This window comes from Gavia stellata, chromosome 1 (assembly GCF_030936135.1).
Source record: "Gavia stellata isolate bGavSte3 chromosome 1, bGavSte3.hap2, whole genome shotgun sequence".
Lineage (NCBI taxonomy): Eukaryota > Metazoa > Chordata > Aves > Gaviiformes > Gaviidae > Gavia > Gavia stellata.
Genome location: NC_082594.1, coordinates 73201481 through 73217064, shown reverse-complemented (window position 1 = coordinate 73217064; position 15584 = coordinate 73201481). Strand labels below are relative to the sequence as shown.

The following is a 15584-nucleotide window of genomic DNA, read 5'->3' as shown; positions in this document are numbered from 1 at the left end:
GGCCCTTAAGAACTGAAATGATCACCTAGAAGCAACAATACTTTCTCTAGCAACATTCAGAAGAAATGGTGAAGATACAGAGCAGAGACAATAAGCAAAGATACATCAGACTTGTGAGCCTCTGAGACAAGAAGTGGCATGAGATTGCATTTGAAGTTTTGAATTCTGCATTTGTTGTTGACAGTTTTGAATTCTGGATTTGTTGTTGACTATTGACTCAGATGAGTACCCCAGCTACTTTCTGCTCCTCTCTCTCAATACCCCAAAAAAGCTGCCTGAATCTTGCAACCATTGGTAGTTTAGCTAGTTCCCAATAAAAGTGACTGCTGTTTTTTTTTTTAAAAATCCAAACTTACAATTTGAAGTGAACCATAAGTGTTCATTTAATGTGCAATATTTTGCTTTTTCTATGTGCTTAGGTGCAACTGGCATTGAAGACCGTTTACAGGATGGTGTTCCAGAAACCATTGCAAACTTGCGCAAAGCTGGGTTGCAGGTTTGGGTTCTTACTGGAGACAAGCAAGAAACAGCTGTTAATATTGCATATGCCTGCAAGCTACTAGATCACGATGAAGAAATCATCACTTTGAATGCTGAATCACCAGTAAGCAGATCCAATACAGAAGTTTACTTGTGAACTAGCTTTGCTTTATTTTCAACTTGTACAATTAAAAGTTTGATGGCTTTTTTTTCCTTTCCCTCCTTTTTTTTTCTTCTTTTCCTGCTTCATCCGTAATTTTCAGGTAGGACATATCTTTGAATACTTTTCAGTGAGTCATGCTTCTAAGTCATAGTGTCATGTATCATAAACTTACTGAAGACATGTAACTGTGTGCAGTGAACTCCACCATGAATGAAACTATGCCATAGCAGCATAAATGCCTTTCTTTGGTATGCTTTCTCAAAATATCCCTTATTTTGCTTATTGGCACTAATGGTCTCCAAAAGCAATCTGTTATTAAACATGTGTTGAGGAAAAGAACAATTGATTACCTGTTGAGAATTTGTACTTTATTTTACACCACTGAAATGTAGTATTTAAATAACTCAGTCATTCATGTTTTCTCATCTGGCTTTTTCTCTGGAGATAGAAGCAATACTTAAATTTCGATGCTAACACTGAGAGTCAGAAAACCCCATCTACAGTAATGCCTTGCTTCCTAACAGACCTTTTCTGATTCTTCTGAATTACTGATCTTTCCTGTGCTCCACTTGTTGCAACCAGACAGTCATAAAGAGTTTACTGGTACGGTCTAACATACAAGGAACCAGACTGATAGTGCTATAGTCCTTTAATGGACTTCGCATCAGCAGAGGAGAGGTAGGCCAGAAGTATCCAGCTCCAATTTCTTTCGAAAAGGAAGAAAAGATAACAGCATTTTCCATTCTTGAGTGTATCAACTGAACTGGTAAATTGATTTTCCATGATCTTTCTTTTTTGTCATACTTTGCTGTAAGACCAATAGCATTTAATTTTAAATGTTCATATATCCTCAATAACATCTTTTAGTTGAGTATGGCTAGGAGAGAGAATTCAGCTTAAATAACCTTTAATTGGCCTTTAACAATGCATAACTATTTGATCTGAGTTGTAGGCGTGTACATGGTGTTCATCATCATACTTAACTTGGTACCGATACCGATTATATTTTCCCAGCACTGTTATTCTGAGAAAGAGCTAAAGGAAATTAGTTTAGCATACAATACTGCATGTTAAAGAGGAATTAGATTTGAAGCCTTTTGAGTCCTCATTGCTGTCATATGTTCTGCAAGAATTGTGTGTTTAGAGTGAATAGAAAAGAAGGTTATTAGAAATTAAAACTTTAACAGTGCAGCAAATATAACACATTCCCAATATTCCTTATGCCTAAATATACAGCAAACATAGAAGTTTGAATACATGTTCTTTTCTCTCAAGCATATTTATTTTGAATTTTTTTTTCAGGAGACATGTGCTGTCTTGCTGGAACAGTGTCTGCAATGCGTAGAGTCTAAATTTTCAAACAACACAATAGACGAAGCTACTGGAAACATGACTGTTGGGTTCACCCCTCTCTATCCACCCTCTTCCCCTGTGCTTTCCAGCTTGGGCCTAGTGATTGATGGAAGGACTCTAGCTTATGCCCTGGAACCTACACTAGAAGATAAATTTCTTGCACTAGCCAAGAGATGCCGTTCAGTACTGTGTTGTCGCTCTACCCCACTCCAAAAGAGCATGGTAGTGAAACTAGTCAGAGACAAACTCAAAGCAATGACCTTGGCAATAGGTAAATATCTCAGTTTAAACTAGACTGCCTTGATGTATGCTGTGCCTTGAGAATTTTGATTTTTTGACTTGCAATAGGACCCTTCCAGCTGCCTCACAACTTAAATAGCCTTCCAGTTTTGTCTGAAAATGTACTGGACAACTCTAACATATTTACTTTAACATACGTATTCAAAACCAAGATAGAAGTCTGGAATAGTATTTGGGATTTCTTCCTACAGCAGTTAGGTAATCAGGACCCAGGTATGCTATGAGGTTTTAGCATGTCTGAACACAGCTGTGAAGAATTGGGTTAGCTGATGCTGTGCAGAACACCATTTTGCAAACACTGTATTACACAGAACAACATTGTGCTCAGTGTTGTTTCATCCAATCATGTTTAAACTCAAGGTTCTGCGTTTTTCATCACAAGTCAGCCATACAGCATAGAATATGAGTTGGCCTTGTCAGTATAGAGAATGGATTTACAACTGGCATCGTGCCAGCACTTACACTTCTTCCCACCTAATAGCTCAGTTGGCGAAGGGGAGATTTTGTCAGTCACCCTGTTTTAAATCTGGCAGCATCTTCCATGTTTGCATGATTTTTACATAAGAAAAGTCAACCAGCTCTTTTTCCCTATCTCAAGTTTAGGCTTGTGTTGCATTAGAAGATACAATTGCAGCATATATTGTCACAAACACACTAGCTTTCATCTACCTGTCTTGGTTAGTCATTGCAGCAACACATGTGGACCTAACCGTAAGAAACCCTAAGCACACATAATAATTGCCAGACTCCTGTAATATCCACATCACGAAATGTGTGCTGATTATAATAATCCTCATGCTCACTATATTACATCTAGCTCAAATATGCCTTTCTCATACTAAATTTGTATCTTTGTCTGACTGACTGTGGACATAATCATTTGCATATGTTTTCAAAAATGTCTGGCTGGTTAACCTGAATTATCCAGAATGCTTAAAAACACTAGTGGAGACTGGGCAGCTTGTGTTTTCATTCTTTCTGAGCATCTTGAGCCTGTGAGTTGAACACAAGCTCCTGCTTTGGCTTAAAAGCCTGTCTGTATACATACTCCCTTTTAACCAACATGAGACAACTTGGGGTTGTGTCGCACAGTGACAAAGACATCAACTTTGTCAGATGAGGAGATACCACTCTTATATCTGCCAACAGCAGGGAAACTGGAGTGAGATGTGAATCTACACCTCAGCCACTGAAGTTTAAAACCAAGTGTCTTGTTATCAGCTAATACAGTTTCATTTTCCTCTAGCACACTGGTTGTAAAATTAAGAGGTTAAGAAGTAGATACATCTCCCATTCTGGTATCCTTTCTATGGCATCTATCACTTGTGGTATCATGATTGGAAGCAGAGCAAGGGATGGTGACTGTGCAACCACTGCAGTTAAATCTACCTGTGATGAGCGTATTAAAGATCGTGGGCTGGTCAACCCATGTCAAGAATTCATCTACTTTTTAACTTTATTGTATTTTTTACTGTGTAGACATTCTCATTGGCTCTAGGCCTCCTTGCACATTTCATTCTTAGTCATATCTGGTTGCGGGCAGTTAATCAGGAAGTATTGGGAAGCTCATTCTCAGTCTTCCAGTATTTTAGTATTTGTGCAGTTCAGGCCAGATGCTTGAATTTTAGGTCTTACTAAAAAAGAGGGATTTGTTTTGTTTTTAGTTTTCCATGATAAAAAAAATCTACAAAGATCAGATGTCTTGGCAGCTTTGGCAAGCCTTGAACCTTATATTCCAAAGATGGATCCTTTCCTACCCCACCTCTCCCTTACTCTACTCACCCAACACACAGTACACAACTCCCTTACTATACTCAACCAACACTCAGTAACAACTGTTTTTCCCTTTGCTTTGCTGCCCCTAACTGTTCCTGGTTTACTAGTGACAAGAAAACCATATTTTGTCATCTTTAGGTGATGGTGCTAATGATGTCAGCATGATCCAAGTGGCAGATGTTGGTGTGGGGATCTCTGGTCAAGAAGGCATGCAGGTAATGTTGCTTGTTCACTGAAAATCACTCCCATGAATGGGTGAAATAGGCACTTCCCATATGTCAGCTTGACCAAGCTGCCTTTGGATAGCCAGCACAAATAAAGGAGAAGCGGCAAGTTGTGCTCAGGAGTGCCAGTTGCTCATCGTAAGGATGCTTTCAGCTTGAGTTTGAGCATGTGTTTTTTCTCAGATCTGTGGTGAGTATAAACATGCTACCTTCTCAGAAAATTCAACTTATCAGATCCCTCTAAGCAATATGTTTTAAGAAATCATTTATTAAATATTGCTTTAAAGGAGGAAAAAAGCTCAGCTATGCATTATTTAGGAAATAAAGGTTCACCTAATTCTGGGCTTTATTCTCCTCTCTCCTGTATTGCTTGGGTATACTTCTCCTGTGGAGCAGCTGCACAAGCTGCTATCCAGCTGATGCAGCTTATTTGTATGGTGTGGTGGTGACCCTTAGCGCAGCCACCCACACATCTCCCTCCCTCAGCCTATTCAGACAGCAGAACAGTGAAGAAAGAGAAAAATTGCAGCCATTTGCAGAGCCACTGCTCCCTACACACTATTCCAAGTCTTGGTTTTCTCCCCATTTCCTGCCACAGGGAACAGCAAGATAAGGGGACTTGCCCTGTAGTCTTTTGGATGTGTTCAGTCTGTAATTACTGTATTTACCACTGTATAAGAGGAACTTCTTCCATCCCCAGAAGAGAGGATTTATATGTATAGGACGTATTACCTACTGTATTACCTATTACCTCTGCCTCCTCTACTGTTAGTGCAGTTCAGTTGCAGTGTTAGCACCAGATGTGGCAGTTAGACACAGAGAATGAGGAAAATACCTCATTTCCACAACCTACCTTGTGTTTGGGCTGAGTGCAGACTGATTGCATGAGAAAATGTAGCTGAGTATATGTCAAAGAGAATATGTCAGAGAAGATGGGAAATGTTTCCATCCTGAGGATCTGAGCAGATGAGCTTGCTCCTTAACTTAGTTACCAGTGAGTGGTTCTCTGACACACACTGCATTTTTTGCAACACTGGCTGGATGTTTTGCTCGAAAGGGAAGAAAGGCCTCCCTCACACAGCACACAAGTTGGCTCTAGAATTTTATTCCATAGGATTTCATGAACACTGTAATTTATTTGGGTCAACACACAAATTTATGAAACAAAAATTTAACTGAGCTATAAACTTGGATGTCAACCTTGTGGGTTTTGTGACATGCAGATCACCAGAAGCTAGGACAGTAGTCTGGAGAAAAGTCAGTACATGTTTTTCTTATTTATTCATATACTCTTCCAAAGGCGTCCTCTCTTGGCTGTTGTTGGAGGCTGGATACTAGGGAAGATGGGCTTCAGCCTGACCCAGCAGAGCTATTAACACTTGTTCTCCTTGTAATCATCCACCGGGTTCAGTCAAAGTAATCTCCAGGGCAAATGGATGTCCATCAGCACTCTTCAAACAGACAGATTTCAGGCCTGCAATCCATTAAAAATGCTTTTCCAAACATGCTAGCAGCTATAAATTAGACTGGAAAGAAGCTACCACAAAAATATTCAGGTATTCATTGTGCATATGGCATCCCAGTCTGATTTTGATGAGTCTGACTTTGATGGCCAGAGAGGGCAGGAGAAAGGGAAGTCTTGGATTAAGCTGATACCAAGTGTATTAGTTGTTCCACAGCCTTCACCAGGCTCCGAGAGCTTTGCATAACCTCTGCAATCTCACTCTGCGGGCAGTCCAGGCTCCAGAGAGCCCACAGGAGACTGTTTTTCTGGGGTCCCCTCCAAGCCTATCAATTCAAAAAAGTCTGCCCCAAACTCCTTGGGTCTTATTACCTCTTTTGAACTTATCAGCGCCTATCAACTATGTATTAATTCAGATCACTTTTTTTCCTAGTGCAGACATACAGCGCTCATATAATTTTTTTTTGCTACTCTCCCCATTATGCCGCTTTCAGTTGAGCTATACACTTACAATAACCAGTCCTCACATGCCCCTGGCTTTTGCGGTGTATTCAAATCTGAAAGCTATTTGCTCATTAACCTATTAAACTACCTGTTTTTTCCTAAATGAAAGTTCAACAGAGTGGAAGATGTTTATAGATCCCTTCCTTTACTGCAAGGTCCTAAGGAACCATGCAGCCCTCTTTACTATAAACAACTGTCAGAATCTTACACATGCAGGTACTCAGAAGGCGTTGAGCATTTAGATGTCTAAAACAACAACACTCTCTGATTTATTTTCTTTCCACATTCTGTAGAAGCATGTGGAGCATGAATCACTTTTTCCTGTGAAAAAGCTGGAAGAAAAGATTAAAATGTGAAAATCAAGGGGATATTTTGAGATGAAATAAACATGCAAATGTAATTGGATAACACTATCTTCCTCACTATGTCCCTCACTGTAATCAAAGTGGAATAAAAAAGAAAAACACTCCAACACTTCTCACAATGTGTTGTGAAGTACTATGTTAGAAGCAGAAATGAAAAGAAGCTAACGGTTTTGTTTTAACATTGCAACAGGCTGAGATGGGGTGGAGGACGAGGAAGCAAACATAGCACAGCTCTATTCTCCTCAAACTGCAAGAGAGCTGTATGTCTGCAAGACAAAACAGACTGTTCTGTACAGGGAGGCTATAACAAGTGTATCTCGGTACCTGAGAAATCCCAGGATGCGTCAACATATTAAAAAATGTCCCAGTGCTTATATACATCTACTGCTTAAATTACAATGCATTATTACACCTTCTCTTGCATACCGTTTTAGAGTTTATTTTAATAGCTTCTACAAGCGCTTACTTGGGAAAGCTGAGCCCTTTTGATGATTTACCAGGAAAGGGAATTAGGAAAAATTAAAAGGAAAGATGTCTCTCATTTAAAAATACAGCCAAAACATACCCTGCAGAGTGTGAGGAAGACATTGCTACTCTGGAGGTTTTCACCTTTCCTCATGTTTTTGCCAAACTGTGAGAAGAAAGTTGATACCAAAATAGAAAACGAAATGTAAAATAATATTAAATGAAATCTTAGTGTGATCCTAGGGATAAGGAAAATCGTGAAAGAACTGTGATAACACCATCATTTACAAGAAGGTCTCATCTAGATGTACAGTACCCTGAATTTTAGACAAAAGTAGAGACAAACTGGGTGATTCATTTTGTCAATGTGATTTGGCAGTCTGCGCAGTCCCAGAGGAGTCATATCTAGTGTGATTTTTTCATAGACAGTTTTAGAAAACATGTGATTTTAAAAATTCCTCAAAATACTGATATTTCAGGACAGCCGCGTAAACTTTATGAGCCAGGATTGCAAATGTAATTAAAACTAATATTTTTATTGTATTGTCTTTTAAAATCGAGTAATTATGATGCAACCACTTAGTTGTGCTTTTCTTATTTTATTCTCTGGAAATTGATTTTGCCCTGTAAGTAGCCTGTGGTTTTTAACAGAGAAAGATGTTACAGTCACCAAGATGTTCACATGTGGGCCCCGAGCTTTCATGCTCATGCAGCTGCAGTTGCCAGCCATTCTCCCATCTCTCACTTTTTGCTGATGCATGTCACTATCTGGAATGTAGACTGTAATCTCCTTTGGGTGAGGACTAGGTTGCCTTGCATGTTCTGCCAAGCTGCTGGGTTTGCTCACGGGTATTCCAAATCAATGCAGCCATAGCTGCATTTCAGATGCACTGTAATGGATTTCATTCTTCATCAGTACAATTTTCATTGACTGTATGAATTGAGAAGATGACTAGATTCACTGTTGGTGTTGAAAGTGACGCTTTACAATAATGATTCCAATTTTTCTTTCATTAAAGGCGGTGATGGCAAGTGACTTTGCAGTGCCAAGGTTCCGGCATTTGGAGAAGCTCTTGCTTGTTCATGGCCACTGGTGTTATTCCCGACTCGCCAACATGGTGCTGTATTTCTTCTACAAAAATGCAGTAAGTGTTTGACTTGGCAGCTTTATGCCACCACATGTTTCCAGGGTTTATTTTGTGCTAAGTGAGCATTAGGTCAGCCTTCAAATGGTTTATAAATAAGCTGCAAAGAAATTTGCAGAGTTGAAAGACAGCTGGCTGCCATTTGCAGGAATACAGGACCCATTCCATAACAGCTACAGTGTGCTGCTGAATGTGCAAATTAGGTAACAGAAATAACAAGCACTGCTTAAGAAGAGTTTCTTTATGGAGCAGTTTTGCAGAATTTAGCTGGCTAGACACAGGAGTCTTTAATGCCAAAGCCATCCAGCATTGGTCCAACGTAGCAGTTGAGTGTGTTTTCTCTTCCTGACCCTATCTCGTCGCTGCTTATGAATCACTCTACATAAGCCCTAGAGACTTGAGATAATTTGAGTCCTCCCTGTGTCTCAGATGCAGAGATTGGGAATTTTTTTTTTTAATTTATCTTACTCCCAACTAACCAAAAGAGTTCATTAGAAAGGACGCACACCATGGTAAAGAACAGACTATGGGTCTGCATTTCTTCCCTGGTGTGTGAAACATCAATTAGTCCAGTACTGGGCCAGCAGCAGCTCAACTCCTTGGCCCTAACAAAGGCCCTTTGCATTGATCTTGGATTACAAAGATGATTAATTGAAAACTGCCGAACAAGACAACCAAGAATTCCATCAGGTGGGTGGGAATCACTGGCAGGCACACAGGTCTGCACACTTGTAACACCTACAAATCACCTTGGGAGCAAGGGATATGAAGAAGCAGGAAAAAGAGGAGAGCCAGAGCTCTCAGACCTCTGTTTGCTCAAGAGGACAATGTGTGAACTGTGAATGGGAGACTGGATTTTATCCTCAATACCAAAAAAAAAAAGCTCTCAATTTTGTGAAAGTTGCTTTCCAAATTTAATCTAATCCTCAGTTTTTTTAATCAGTGGCAACTTTTTAATGCAAATTCCTCTTGGCCTGACTATTCCTCCCCTGGTCTCAATCTGAAGGTAGGTATTTTATCAGGAGAAGACCATCATTTGCTCAAAATTTTGAACATCATAGGAATACATAAGGGAGCTAAAGAATTAATAAAGCGTCTTTGTGTTAACACAAGTGTATTATAATACCTTTTGTGGTCTGATCAGAAACTGCATGCAAGCGCCCTTCCAGGCACAAAAGAAAAAAGGGACTTGGATGGTCTGAACTGCTGCCTGAGTCTGAAATAGCAGGCAGATTTAAATAATGCTGCACTGAGTGGAGAGCCACCTGTTGAAGCACAACAGTGAAATATATGCTGGTGGTCAAATGCCTGAGTTTTAAGGCTTCATCCTGAATGATGCTGAACATCTGTACTCCCACCCCCAGTGCTGTAAGTTTCCAAGATACCCTTTGGCTTGACACTATCGAATCTGAACTTCCAAGAAGTGTATGCAGAGACATCTTACATTAAAATAAAAAAAAAGAAGTAATACACATAAGACATTCCAGCAATCAGCAGCGAGAAATATTGTTTATACATCTACATTTTTGTTCAGCTCTTGTAAAATCTTCCGTTTCCTTTGGTACAACTCCCCTTGATTACGAGTATTATTTCTCATGCCATTTTTAGTGAGACATTTTCAGAAGCTGCTGCCTCAAGGCTAGAATATAACTGAAGAATATCTCTTTGTGTTGGCTCTGCTTTGGCAGCCTTGAGAGCTTTCTGAGCAATACTTGTTGCTACTGACTCTAAAACTGTAGTGGGGTATTCAGCATATAGACATGAATACATCTGACACAGTGCCTGCCCTTAAAGAAAGAATATTCAAAAATGAAAGATGTGAGCACCTGATCCTTTTGCAAGGAGACTATTCTGGATGATTCTCTGCAGAGAGTCAAGATAGCTACACTGCAAATGTTCTGCAAGTTTTCTGTTTCCTCAAGTGTTTTTTTTTCCCATTTGCTCATATTATGAAATTTTCCATTCTCCACTAGAACCTATCTAACTCAAAGTTTAAACTCCAAATTGCTGCAAAAGCCATTTGGAAACTCAGATGACTTATCCAAGATGTTTGGCTTAGTGGAGTTAATAAAAATACAAGTAAAATATAAACTAAAACATAGCATGACTGGAAATATCTGAGCTTGATGAAAAGGGATTTCATGTAAACAAAATTCTACCTGCACAAGCATGCACTGCTTCTTCCCATTTATACATTATCTCTGCAAGATAGCACTGGCCATATTTTGACATATACTTCTTTCACTGAGAAATTCTGTCTGGGGCACATTCATAAAACAGTCTCATCTGGGGAAAAAAAAGGAAACCTTTTTTATTTAAAATCTAGTTCATTTTTTATGTAAATTTGTTTTGACTTTTTCAGGGCGATAATGCACATAAGCAAGAGGGAACATTGTATTTGAAATTAAATTAAACACTTGTTTAATCCAAAATAAAATTCCAGGGGAAAAAAAACCTGATTTAATGTTGGTTACTGAAATGTCATTTATTTGTACAGCTTTCTTTGACAGCACTGCTGAGACCCATATTAGAGGTGGTAGGAAAATTTTCAGCTGACTGTATTTTCATCAAACTACCCATTTTTGTCAGAGCCAAACTGTTTCCAAGACAGGTTAATTTTAGCAAGGCTCTAGAGAGGAAAATTTCTTAGGTCCAGGATTAGCTGGATTTTGTTTATTTCAAATGAGTGAGAAAAAAGTGTCTAAATTCACATATTTATTGCAATTCCATTTTGAGAAAAGACTCAGAAAGTTTTGTTGTTTTTTGGGTGTGGAAAGGAAATAAATTTCAAAATGTGTTCAATTTTGAAATGAAATTGCCATCTCCCAGTGAACTGTACTGAAGAGGGTGAGCTCTGGTAACTCAGTCTTGTTTTGGCCAGAGGAAGATATTTTTCCTGAAATGTATTTACAGAAACATTTCTAGAGGTGATCCTTAAAAAAATAATACCATTTAACTTTTAATAGGTTAGTTTATAGTATGGGCTCACATACAGTGAGATGTATGTTGCTGCTGATATACAGGCCACTTCAATGTGGTATGCAAACATTGCCTGAACATATATATATACATAATACATTTATATATATACACACGTTTATGTACAGCAGGACCGACCCTCTTATTCTGGGGCAATTCTCCTTCACAAGATAGGCTTACTCTCCTTATAGTAGTTTTCACTGACTAAGGAGACCATAGCTTTTTTTTTTCTCCTATGTTTAAATTTCAACCACATTTTGGCATACAGATAGAACAGATCTATATTTTCCTCTCTATATCTAAAAATGATGAAGGGTTAACATACTCCAGCTGGCTGAAAGCTTTTGAGAACAGAATACAAAAAGAAGAGGAAGTAAAAGGAGAGGTCATGTCATCTCCCTTCTTCATGGTTAAAATGGGGAAAACCCTTGAGGGACAGTTGCCAAGGTTTTTCTGATTGCCTTCTGTTTCGTGTTAATCACTTTACAAAGAATAATAAAAATTGCAGTTTTAGGAGGACCAAGACTGGGAATTCATTTCCTTTTCTGGGAAGCTGCCCGTCTTTTCCTGGGCCTCAAATCGCCCCTCACAGGTGACATCAGCACATCTCCTGAGCCCTAAAAACCTCTGGATTCTCCATGCTGCAGAGATTGTAGAAGAAACTAATTACGTGGCTTGTCCCTTTTTGGGTGATTCCAACCTAACTACAGGAACAATCCCACTGTGGCAGTGTATACAACTGATTTCTTTATACAGCTGAAGAATAAGCGAGACTGAGGAATCTTTACAGCACTGCTAACTTGCTGAATTTCAAAGCACAGAGATGGAATACTGAAGACAACTTTGCTAGACAGTTTCACCTCCCTTGCTGCTGCTAATCTCATGTTGGTCTTGCAAAAAAGCTCTGCATTACCTATTGTAGACCAGAAACAAACATCTGGGACAAAACATCTCAAGCCTGCAGAGGATATTATTATGGAAATGCTTATTCTTACAATAGTAACGTAAGTGCTATCTGATCAGTACTTATATACCTACAAGTCAGTGATGGTTGGGAGAGATTTTTACAGTTAGTTAAATTGTACCTCAGAGTTTTGCTTGAACTGAAAGTTAATTTTGTGTGAAGTCATCCTGACACCTGAGATCTGAGGTTCCAGCAGCACAAAGACTTGCAGGTGTGCCAAATGTTTGTAGCTTAGCTAAGTGGTCTGAGCATCAGGAACAGCAAGACTAGGTAGCCTCAGAAGGATTGCTTATGTGTTTAGCATTCATAAGTAAGTCCTGGCAGAACTGGAATCAGAATGCTTTGAGAACACAAGGGAATGATGATCCTGCTTATCTTGTCATATTTACAGCATTTCTCATTCTGTTTCAGATGTTTGTGGCCCTTCTCTTCTGGTACCAGTTCTACTGCGGGTTCTCTGGCTCGTCAATGGTTGATCAGTGGTATCTCATCTTCTTTAATTTACTCTTCTCTTCTCTTCCACAACTGATTACTGGCGTGCTGGATAAGGACGTGCCAGCTGAAGTGTTAATTGCTGTACCTCAGCTTTATAAAAGCGGCCAGAATATGGAGGTAAAAGCTTCTTGCTTTTGTAATTTTTTACAAAAAATTTGTGAAATTTTTATGAGGGGTGCGGGGGGGTGGCCAGAAGCAGGTCATCCTTCCAGACCAGAGTGACTTGCAGGTTGACTCCTCATACTTCATCCCCAAGGGTATCTAACTGATTGGCAAAGTTGTGAAGCTATTTGCACAGGCCCTTAAAAGTGTCCTTTGGAAAAGCCCCCTCAAAATACCTATCCCAGCAAACAGCATTTTCATTAGGCTCTGATTTTCTTAACTTTTTTTTGTGCCACAGGAGTACCAACCACACATGTTTTGGATGAACATGATTGATGCTATGTATCAAAGCCTGGTTTGCTTCTTCATCCCCTATTTTGTAAGTGTTTGGTGTAAGCTGTTCTATTTCAAGCATTTTGAGGAGGACTGGCAACACAGCTTGGGCTTAATTCTGTCTCCTTCTTTACAGACTTACTATGATTCAGAGGTGGATATCTTCTCCTGGGGAACTCCCATCACCACAATAGCTCTTTTCACCATCATACTACATTTGGCTATAGAAACCAAAACTTGGGTAAGGTACCTACAGCCTGCATAGAAACTCGCTGGCATATACATAATTCTTTTCTTGGTGCCATTCTTCAAAAGCAGAAGATGGTCGTTTCATCCACTCAGCACATTCTATTTTTAGCAAGTATTAAGGAAACATGAAAAAGGTTTTAAACTGTGATCTGCGAACAGCTTTGTAGTGTTGTATCTATAATAAGAAATTTTTTAAAATACAAGGCTCCAAACGCTTTGCTGTGCATGGATTTGGCTCCAGAAATTAAGAACTATTAATTGAGAATCACAGCAAATTTGTCAGAATATAAAGAATCATCATTCTTTTGTTGTTTTTTTGTTCTAGACTTTTCTCCACTGGTCATCTTGCATCTTCAGTATTCTTTTATTTTTCTTTGTGGCTCTGGTTTACAATGCTTCCTGCCCAGTATGCCATCCTCCATCCAATCCCTACTGGACTATGGAAAGGCTGATGGGAGACCCTATGTTCTATTTCACTTGCATTATATCACCAGTTGTTGCATTGCTGCCCAGGTATTGTATCTTCTCTCATATTTTTTCTCATATATGAAAGCACTTTATGCATATGGTTAGGAGGGCAAGAAACATTTCTTTTTCCACTCCCTCTCTTTCCACTCCCTCTCTTTCTTTTTGCCTTACCAGCCAAGTCAGGGTTTTTTTCAGCAGCTGATTATATAAAGTCAGGTTGTCCAACCTTTTCTGTGCTCCTGACCGCAGGAACAGACCACAGCTCCTGGCCATAGACCACAGGAGTGGGATAATTGTAGACTGTTGATCGAACCTCCTAGCCATGCAGAGATTTGCTACCCTGTGAGGTTTTCTGTGATGCTTCCAGATTCAACCCATCCTCCCATAATATGCACAGTACAGAAATTCTGATAGTATGTTGTGGTCTTACTTGCCTACTTATGGATGTAGAAGGCCTGCCTTGCAGACTGATCCCCATTGCCTTTGATTCCTCGTCAGGAAAGATGAAAGACCGTGTGTAATCACAAGGTGGATCACTGGCTAAAGTCGCTGATTTATTACGCTGCTTGTTATTAAAAAAAGTATTAGCACAGCATTCAGAGCTTTTCATTTGCAAGTTTTCTTTTGTCAAACATAAGAAAGGCACATAAAAATCTCTTATTTTTCTGTGTTGTACTTTTGTCTTGGGTATTTTCTCTTGGGTACTTCCTTCTTTCAGTTCTTTTCACGTGCACATTCTCCTCTTGCAGATTTCTGTACAGAGTCCTTCAGGGAACACTATTCCCAACCCAGCTTCAGCTTGGACGCCAGTTAAGTAAACTATCCCCAGAGATTCGCACCCAGCTTCTGACCAAGTTGAATGTAAAGGAAACAATACGTCAGACACAACCCTTTGCAGACAGCTTCTCACCAAGCCTTGGCTCAAATGCTGGTGATTGTTGTAAGGCTTATAACCAAAGCACACCTTTGCCAACATCTCCTCAAACAAGCGAGTCACTTTTCCAAGAGCACACAAAGGCAGAACATACAACAGATCAGACTGTGGCTGCCTCTCCCCAGGGTGCAGTGTTGTATGGGGAGAACAAACTCCCCTCATCAGCAAGTAGTCTGGAAAGGTCAATGGGGTTTCATGAAGTTAGACATGGCACTTCAGAGATGGAGTCATTGCCTGTGGGAGCAACATTCCCATGGAGCTCATCAGTCGACCAAGCCGACTTCGGTTTGTTGAGGTGGATCACATCAACTCCGCTGTTCAGTCGCATAGGGACTGTCTTACAGGTGTCATCAAGCAGTTTACAAAATGAAACACGGGACAGTATGTGTGTGCTTGGCTCTTCTTTGCATGTGGACTTCAAAGGCTTAAAAGAACAGAGCTCAAACAACTTGCAGGACAAAATGAAAGGGACCCCAGCTGATCATTGTAAAAGTGACAATTCCGAGACCACCTTTTTATGACATGGGCCTTAAATATATTTATATATTTTCTATTTGCACACATTTATAGTGAGATTACTCTATTTGTTTCCAAAGATGAAACAGAAAATCAAAGGTACAGAATGATTATTTAAGAATGTTTAAATACAGTATATTGAAATAAGAGCTTTAAATATAAAAAGAAACACTTGAAAGTTCCATTTATATTGTTTTATTTTTTCATCTCATTTTGTAAGGAAATTCCTTTTCTTTATTTTTCAGTTGCTTCTCTTTTATTCTGACACATACTGTAAAAGCAAAGGACCTATCTACCATATTCAAAA

The 15584-nt window shown here is 39.4% G+C and overlaps 1 protein-coding gene across 1 annotated transcript in view; it reads left to right on the top strand.

Moving 5' to 3' along the window:
* ATP10A (ATPase phospholipid transporting 10A (putative)) overlaps positions 1-15282 on the top strand; it is a 119452-nt gene extending 104170 nt beyond the window's left edge. The window contains exons 14-22 of the mRNA XM_059815641.1: positions 420-604; positions 1946-2267; positions 4211-4287; positions 8112-8237; positions 12592-12792; positions 13076-13156; positions 13247-13351; positions 13685-13872; positions 14577-15282. Of these exons, the coding sequence (XP_059671624.1) occupies positions 420-604; positions 1946-2267; positions 4211-4287; positions 8112-8237; positions 12592-12792; positions 13076-13156; positions 13247-13351; positions 13685-13872; positions 14577-15282 (1991 nt within the window). The remainder of the gene's footprint in view (positions 1-419; positions 605-1945; positions 2268-4210; positions 4288-8111; positions 8238-12591; positions 12793-13075; positions 13157-13246; positions 13352-13684; positions 13873-14576) is intronic.
* Positions 15283-15584: the final 302 nt, after the last annotated feature.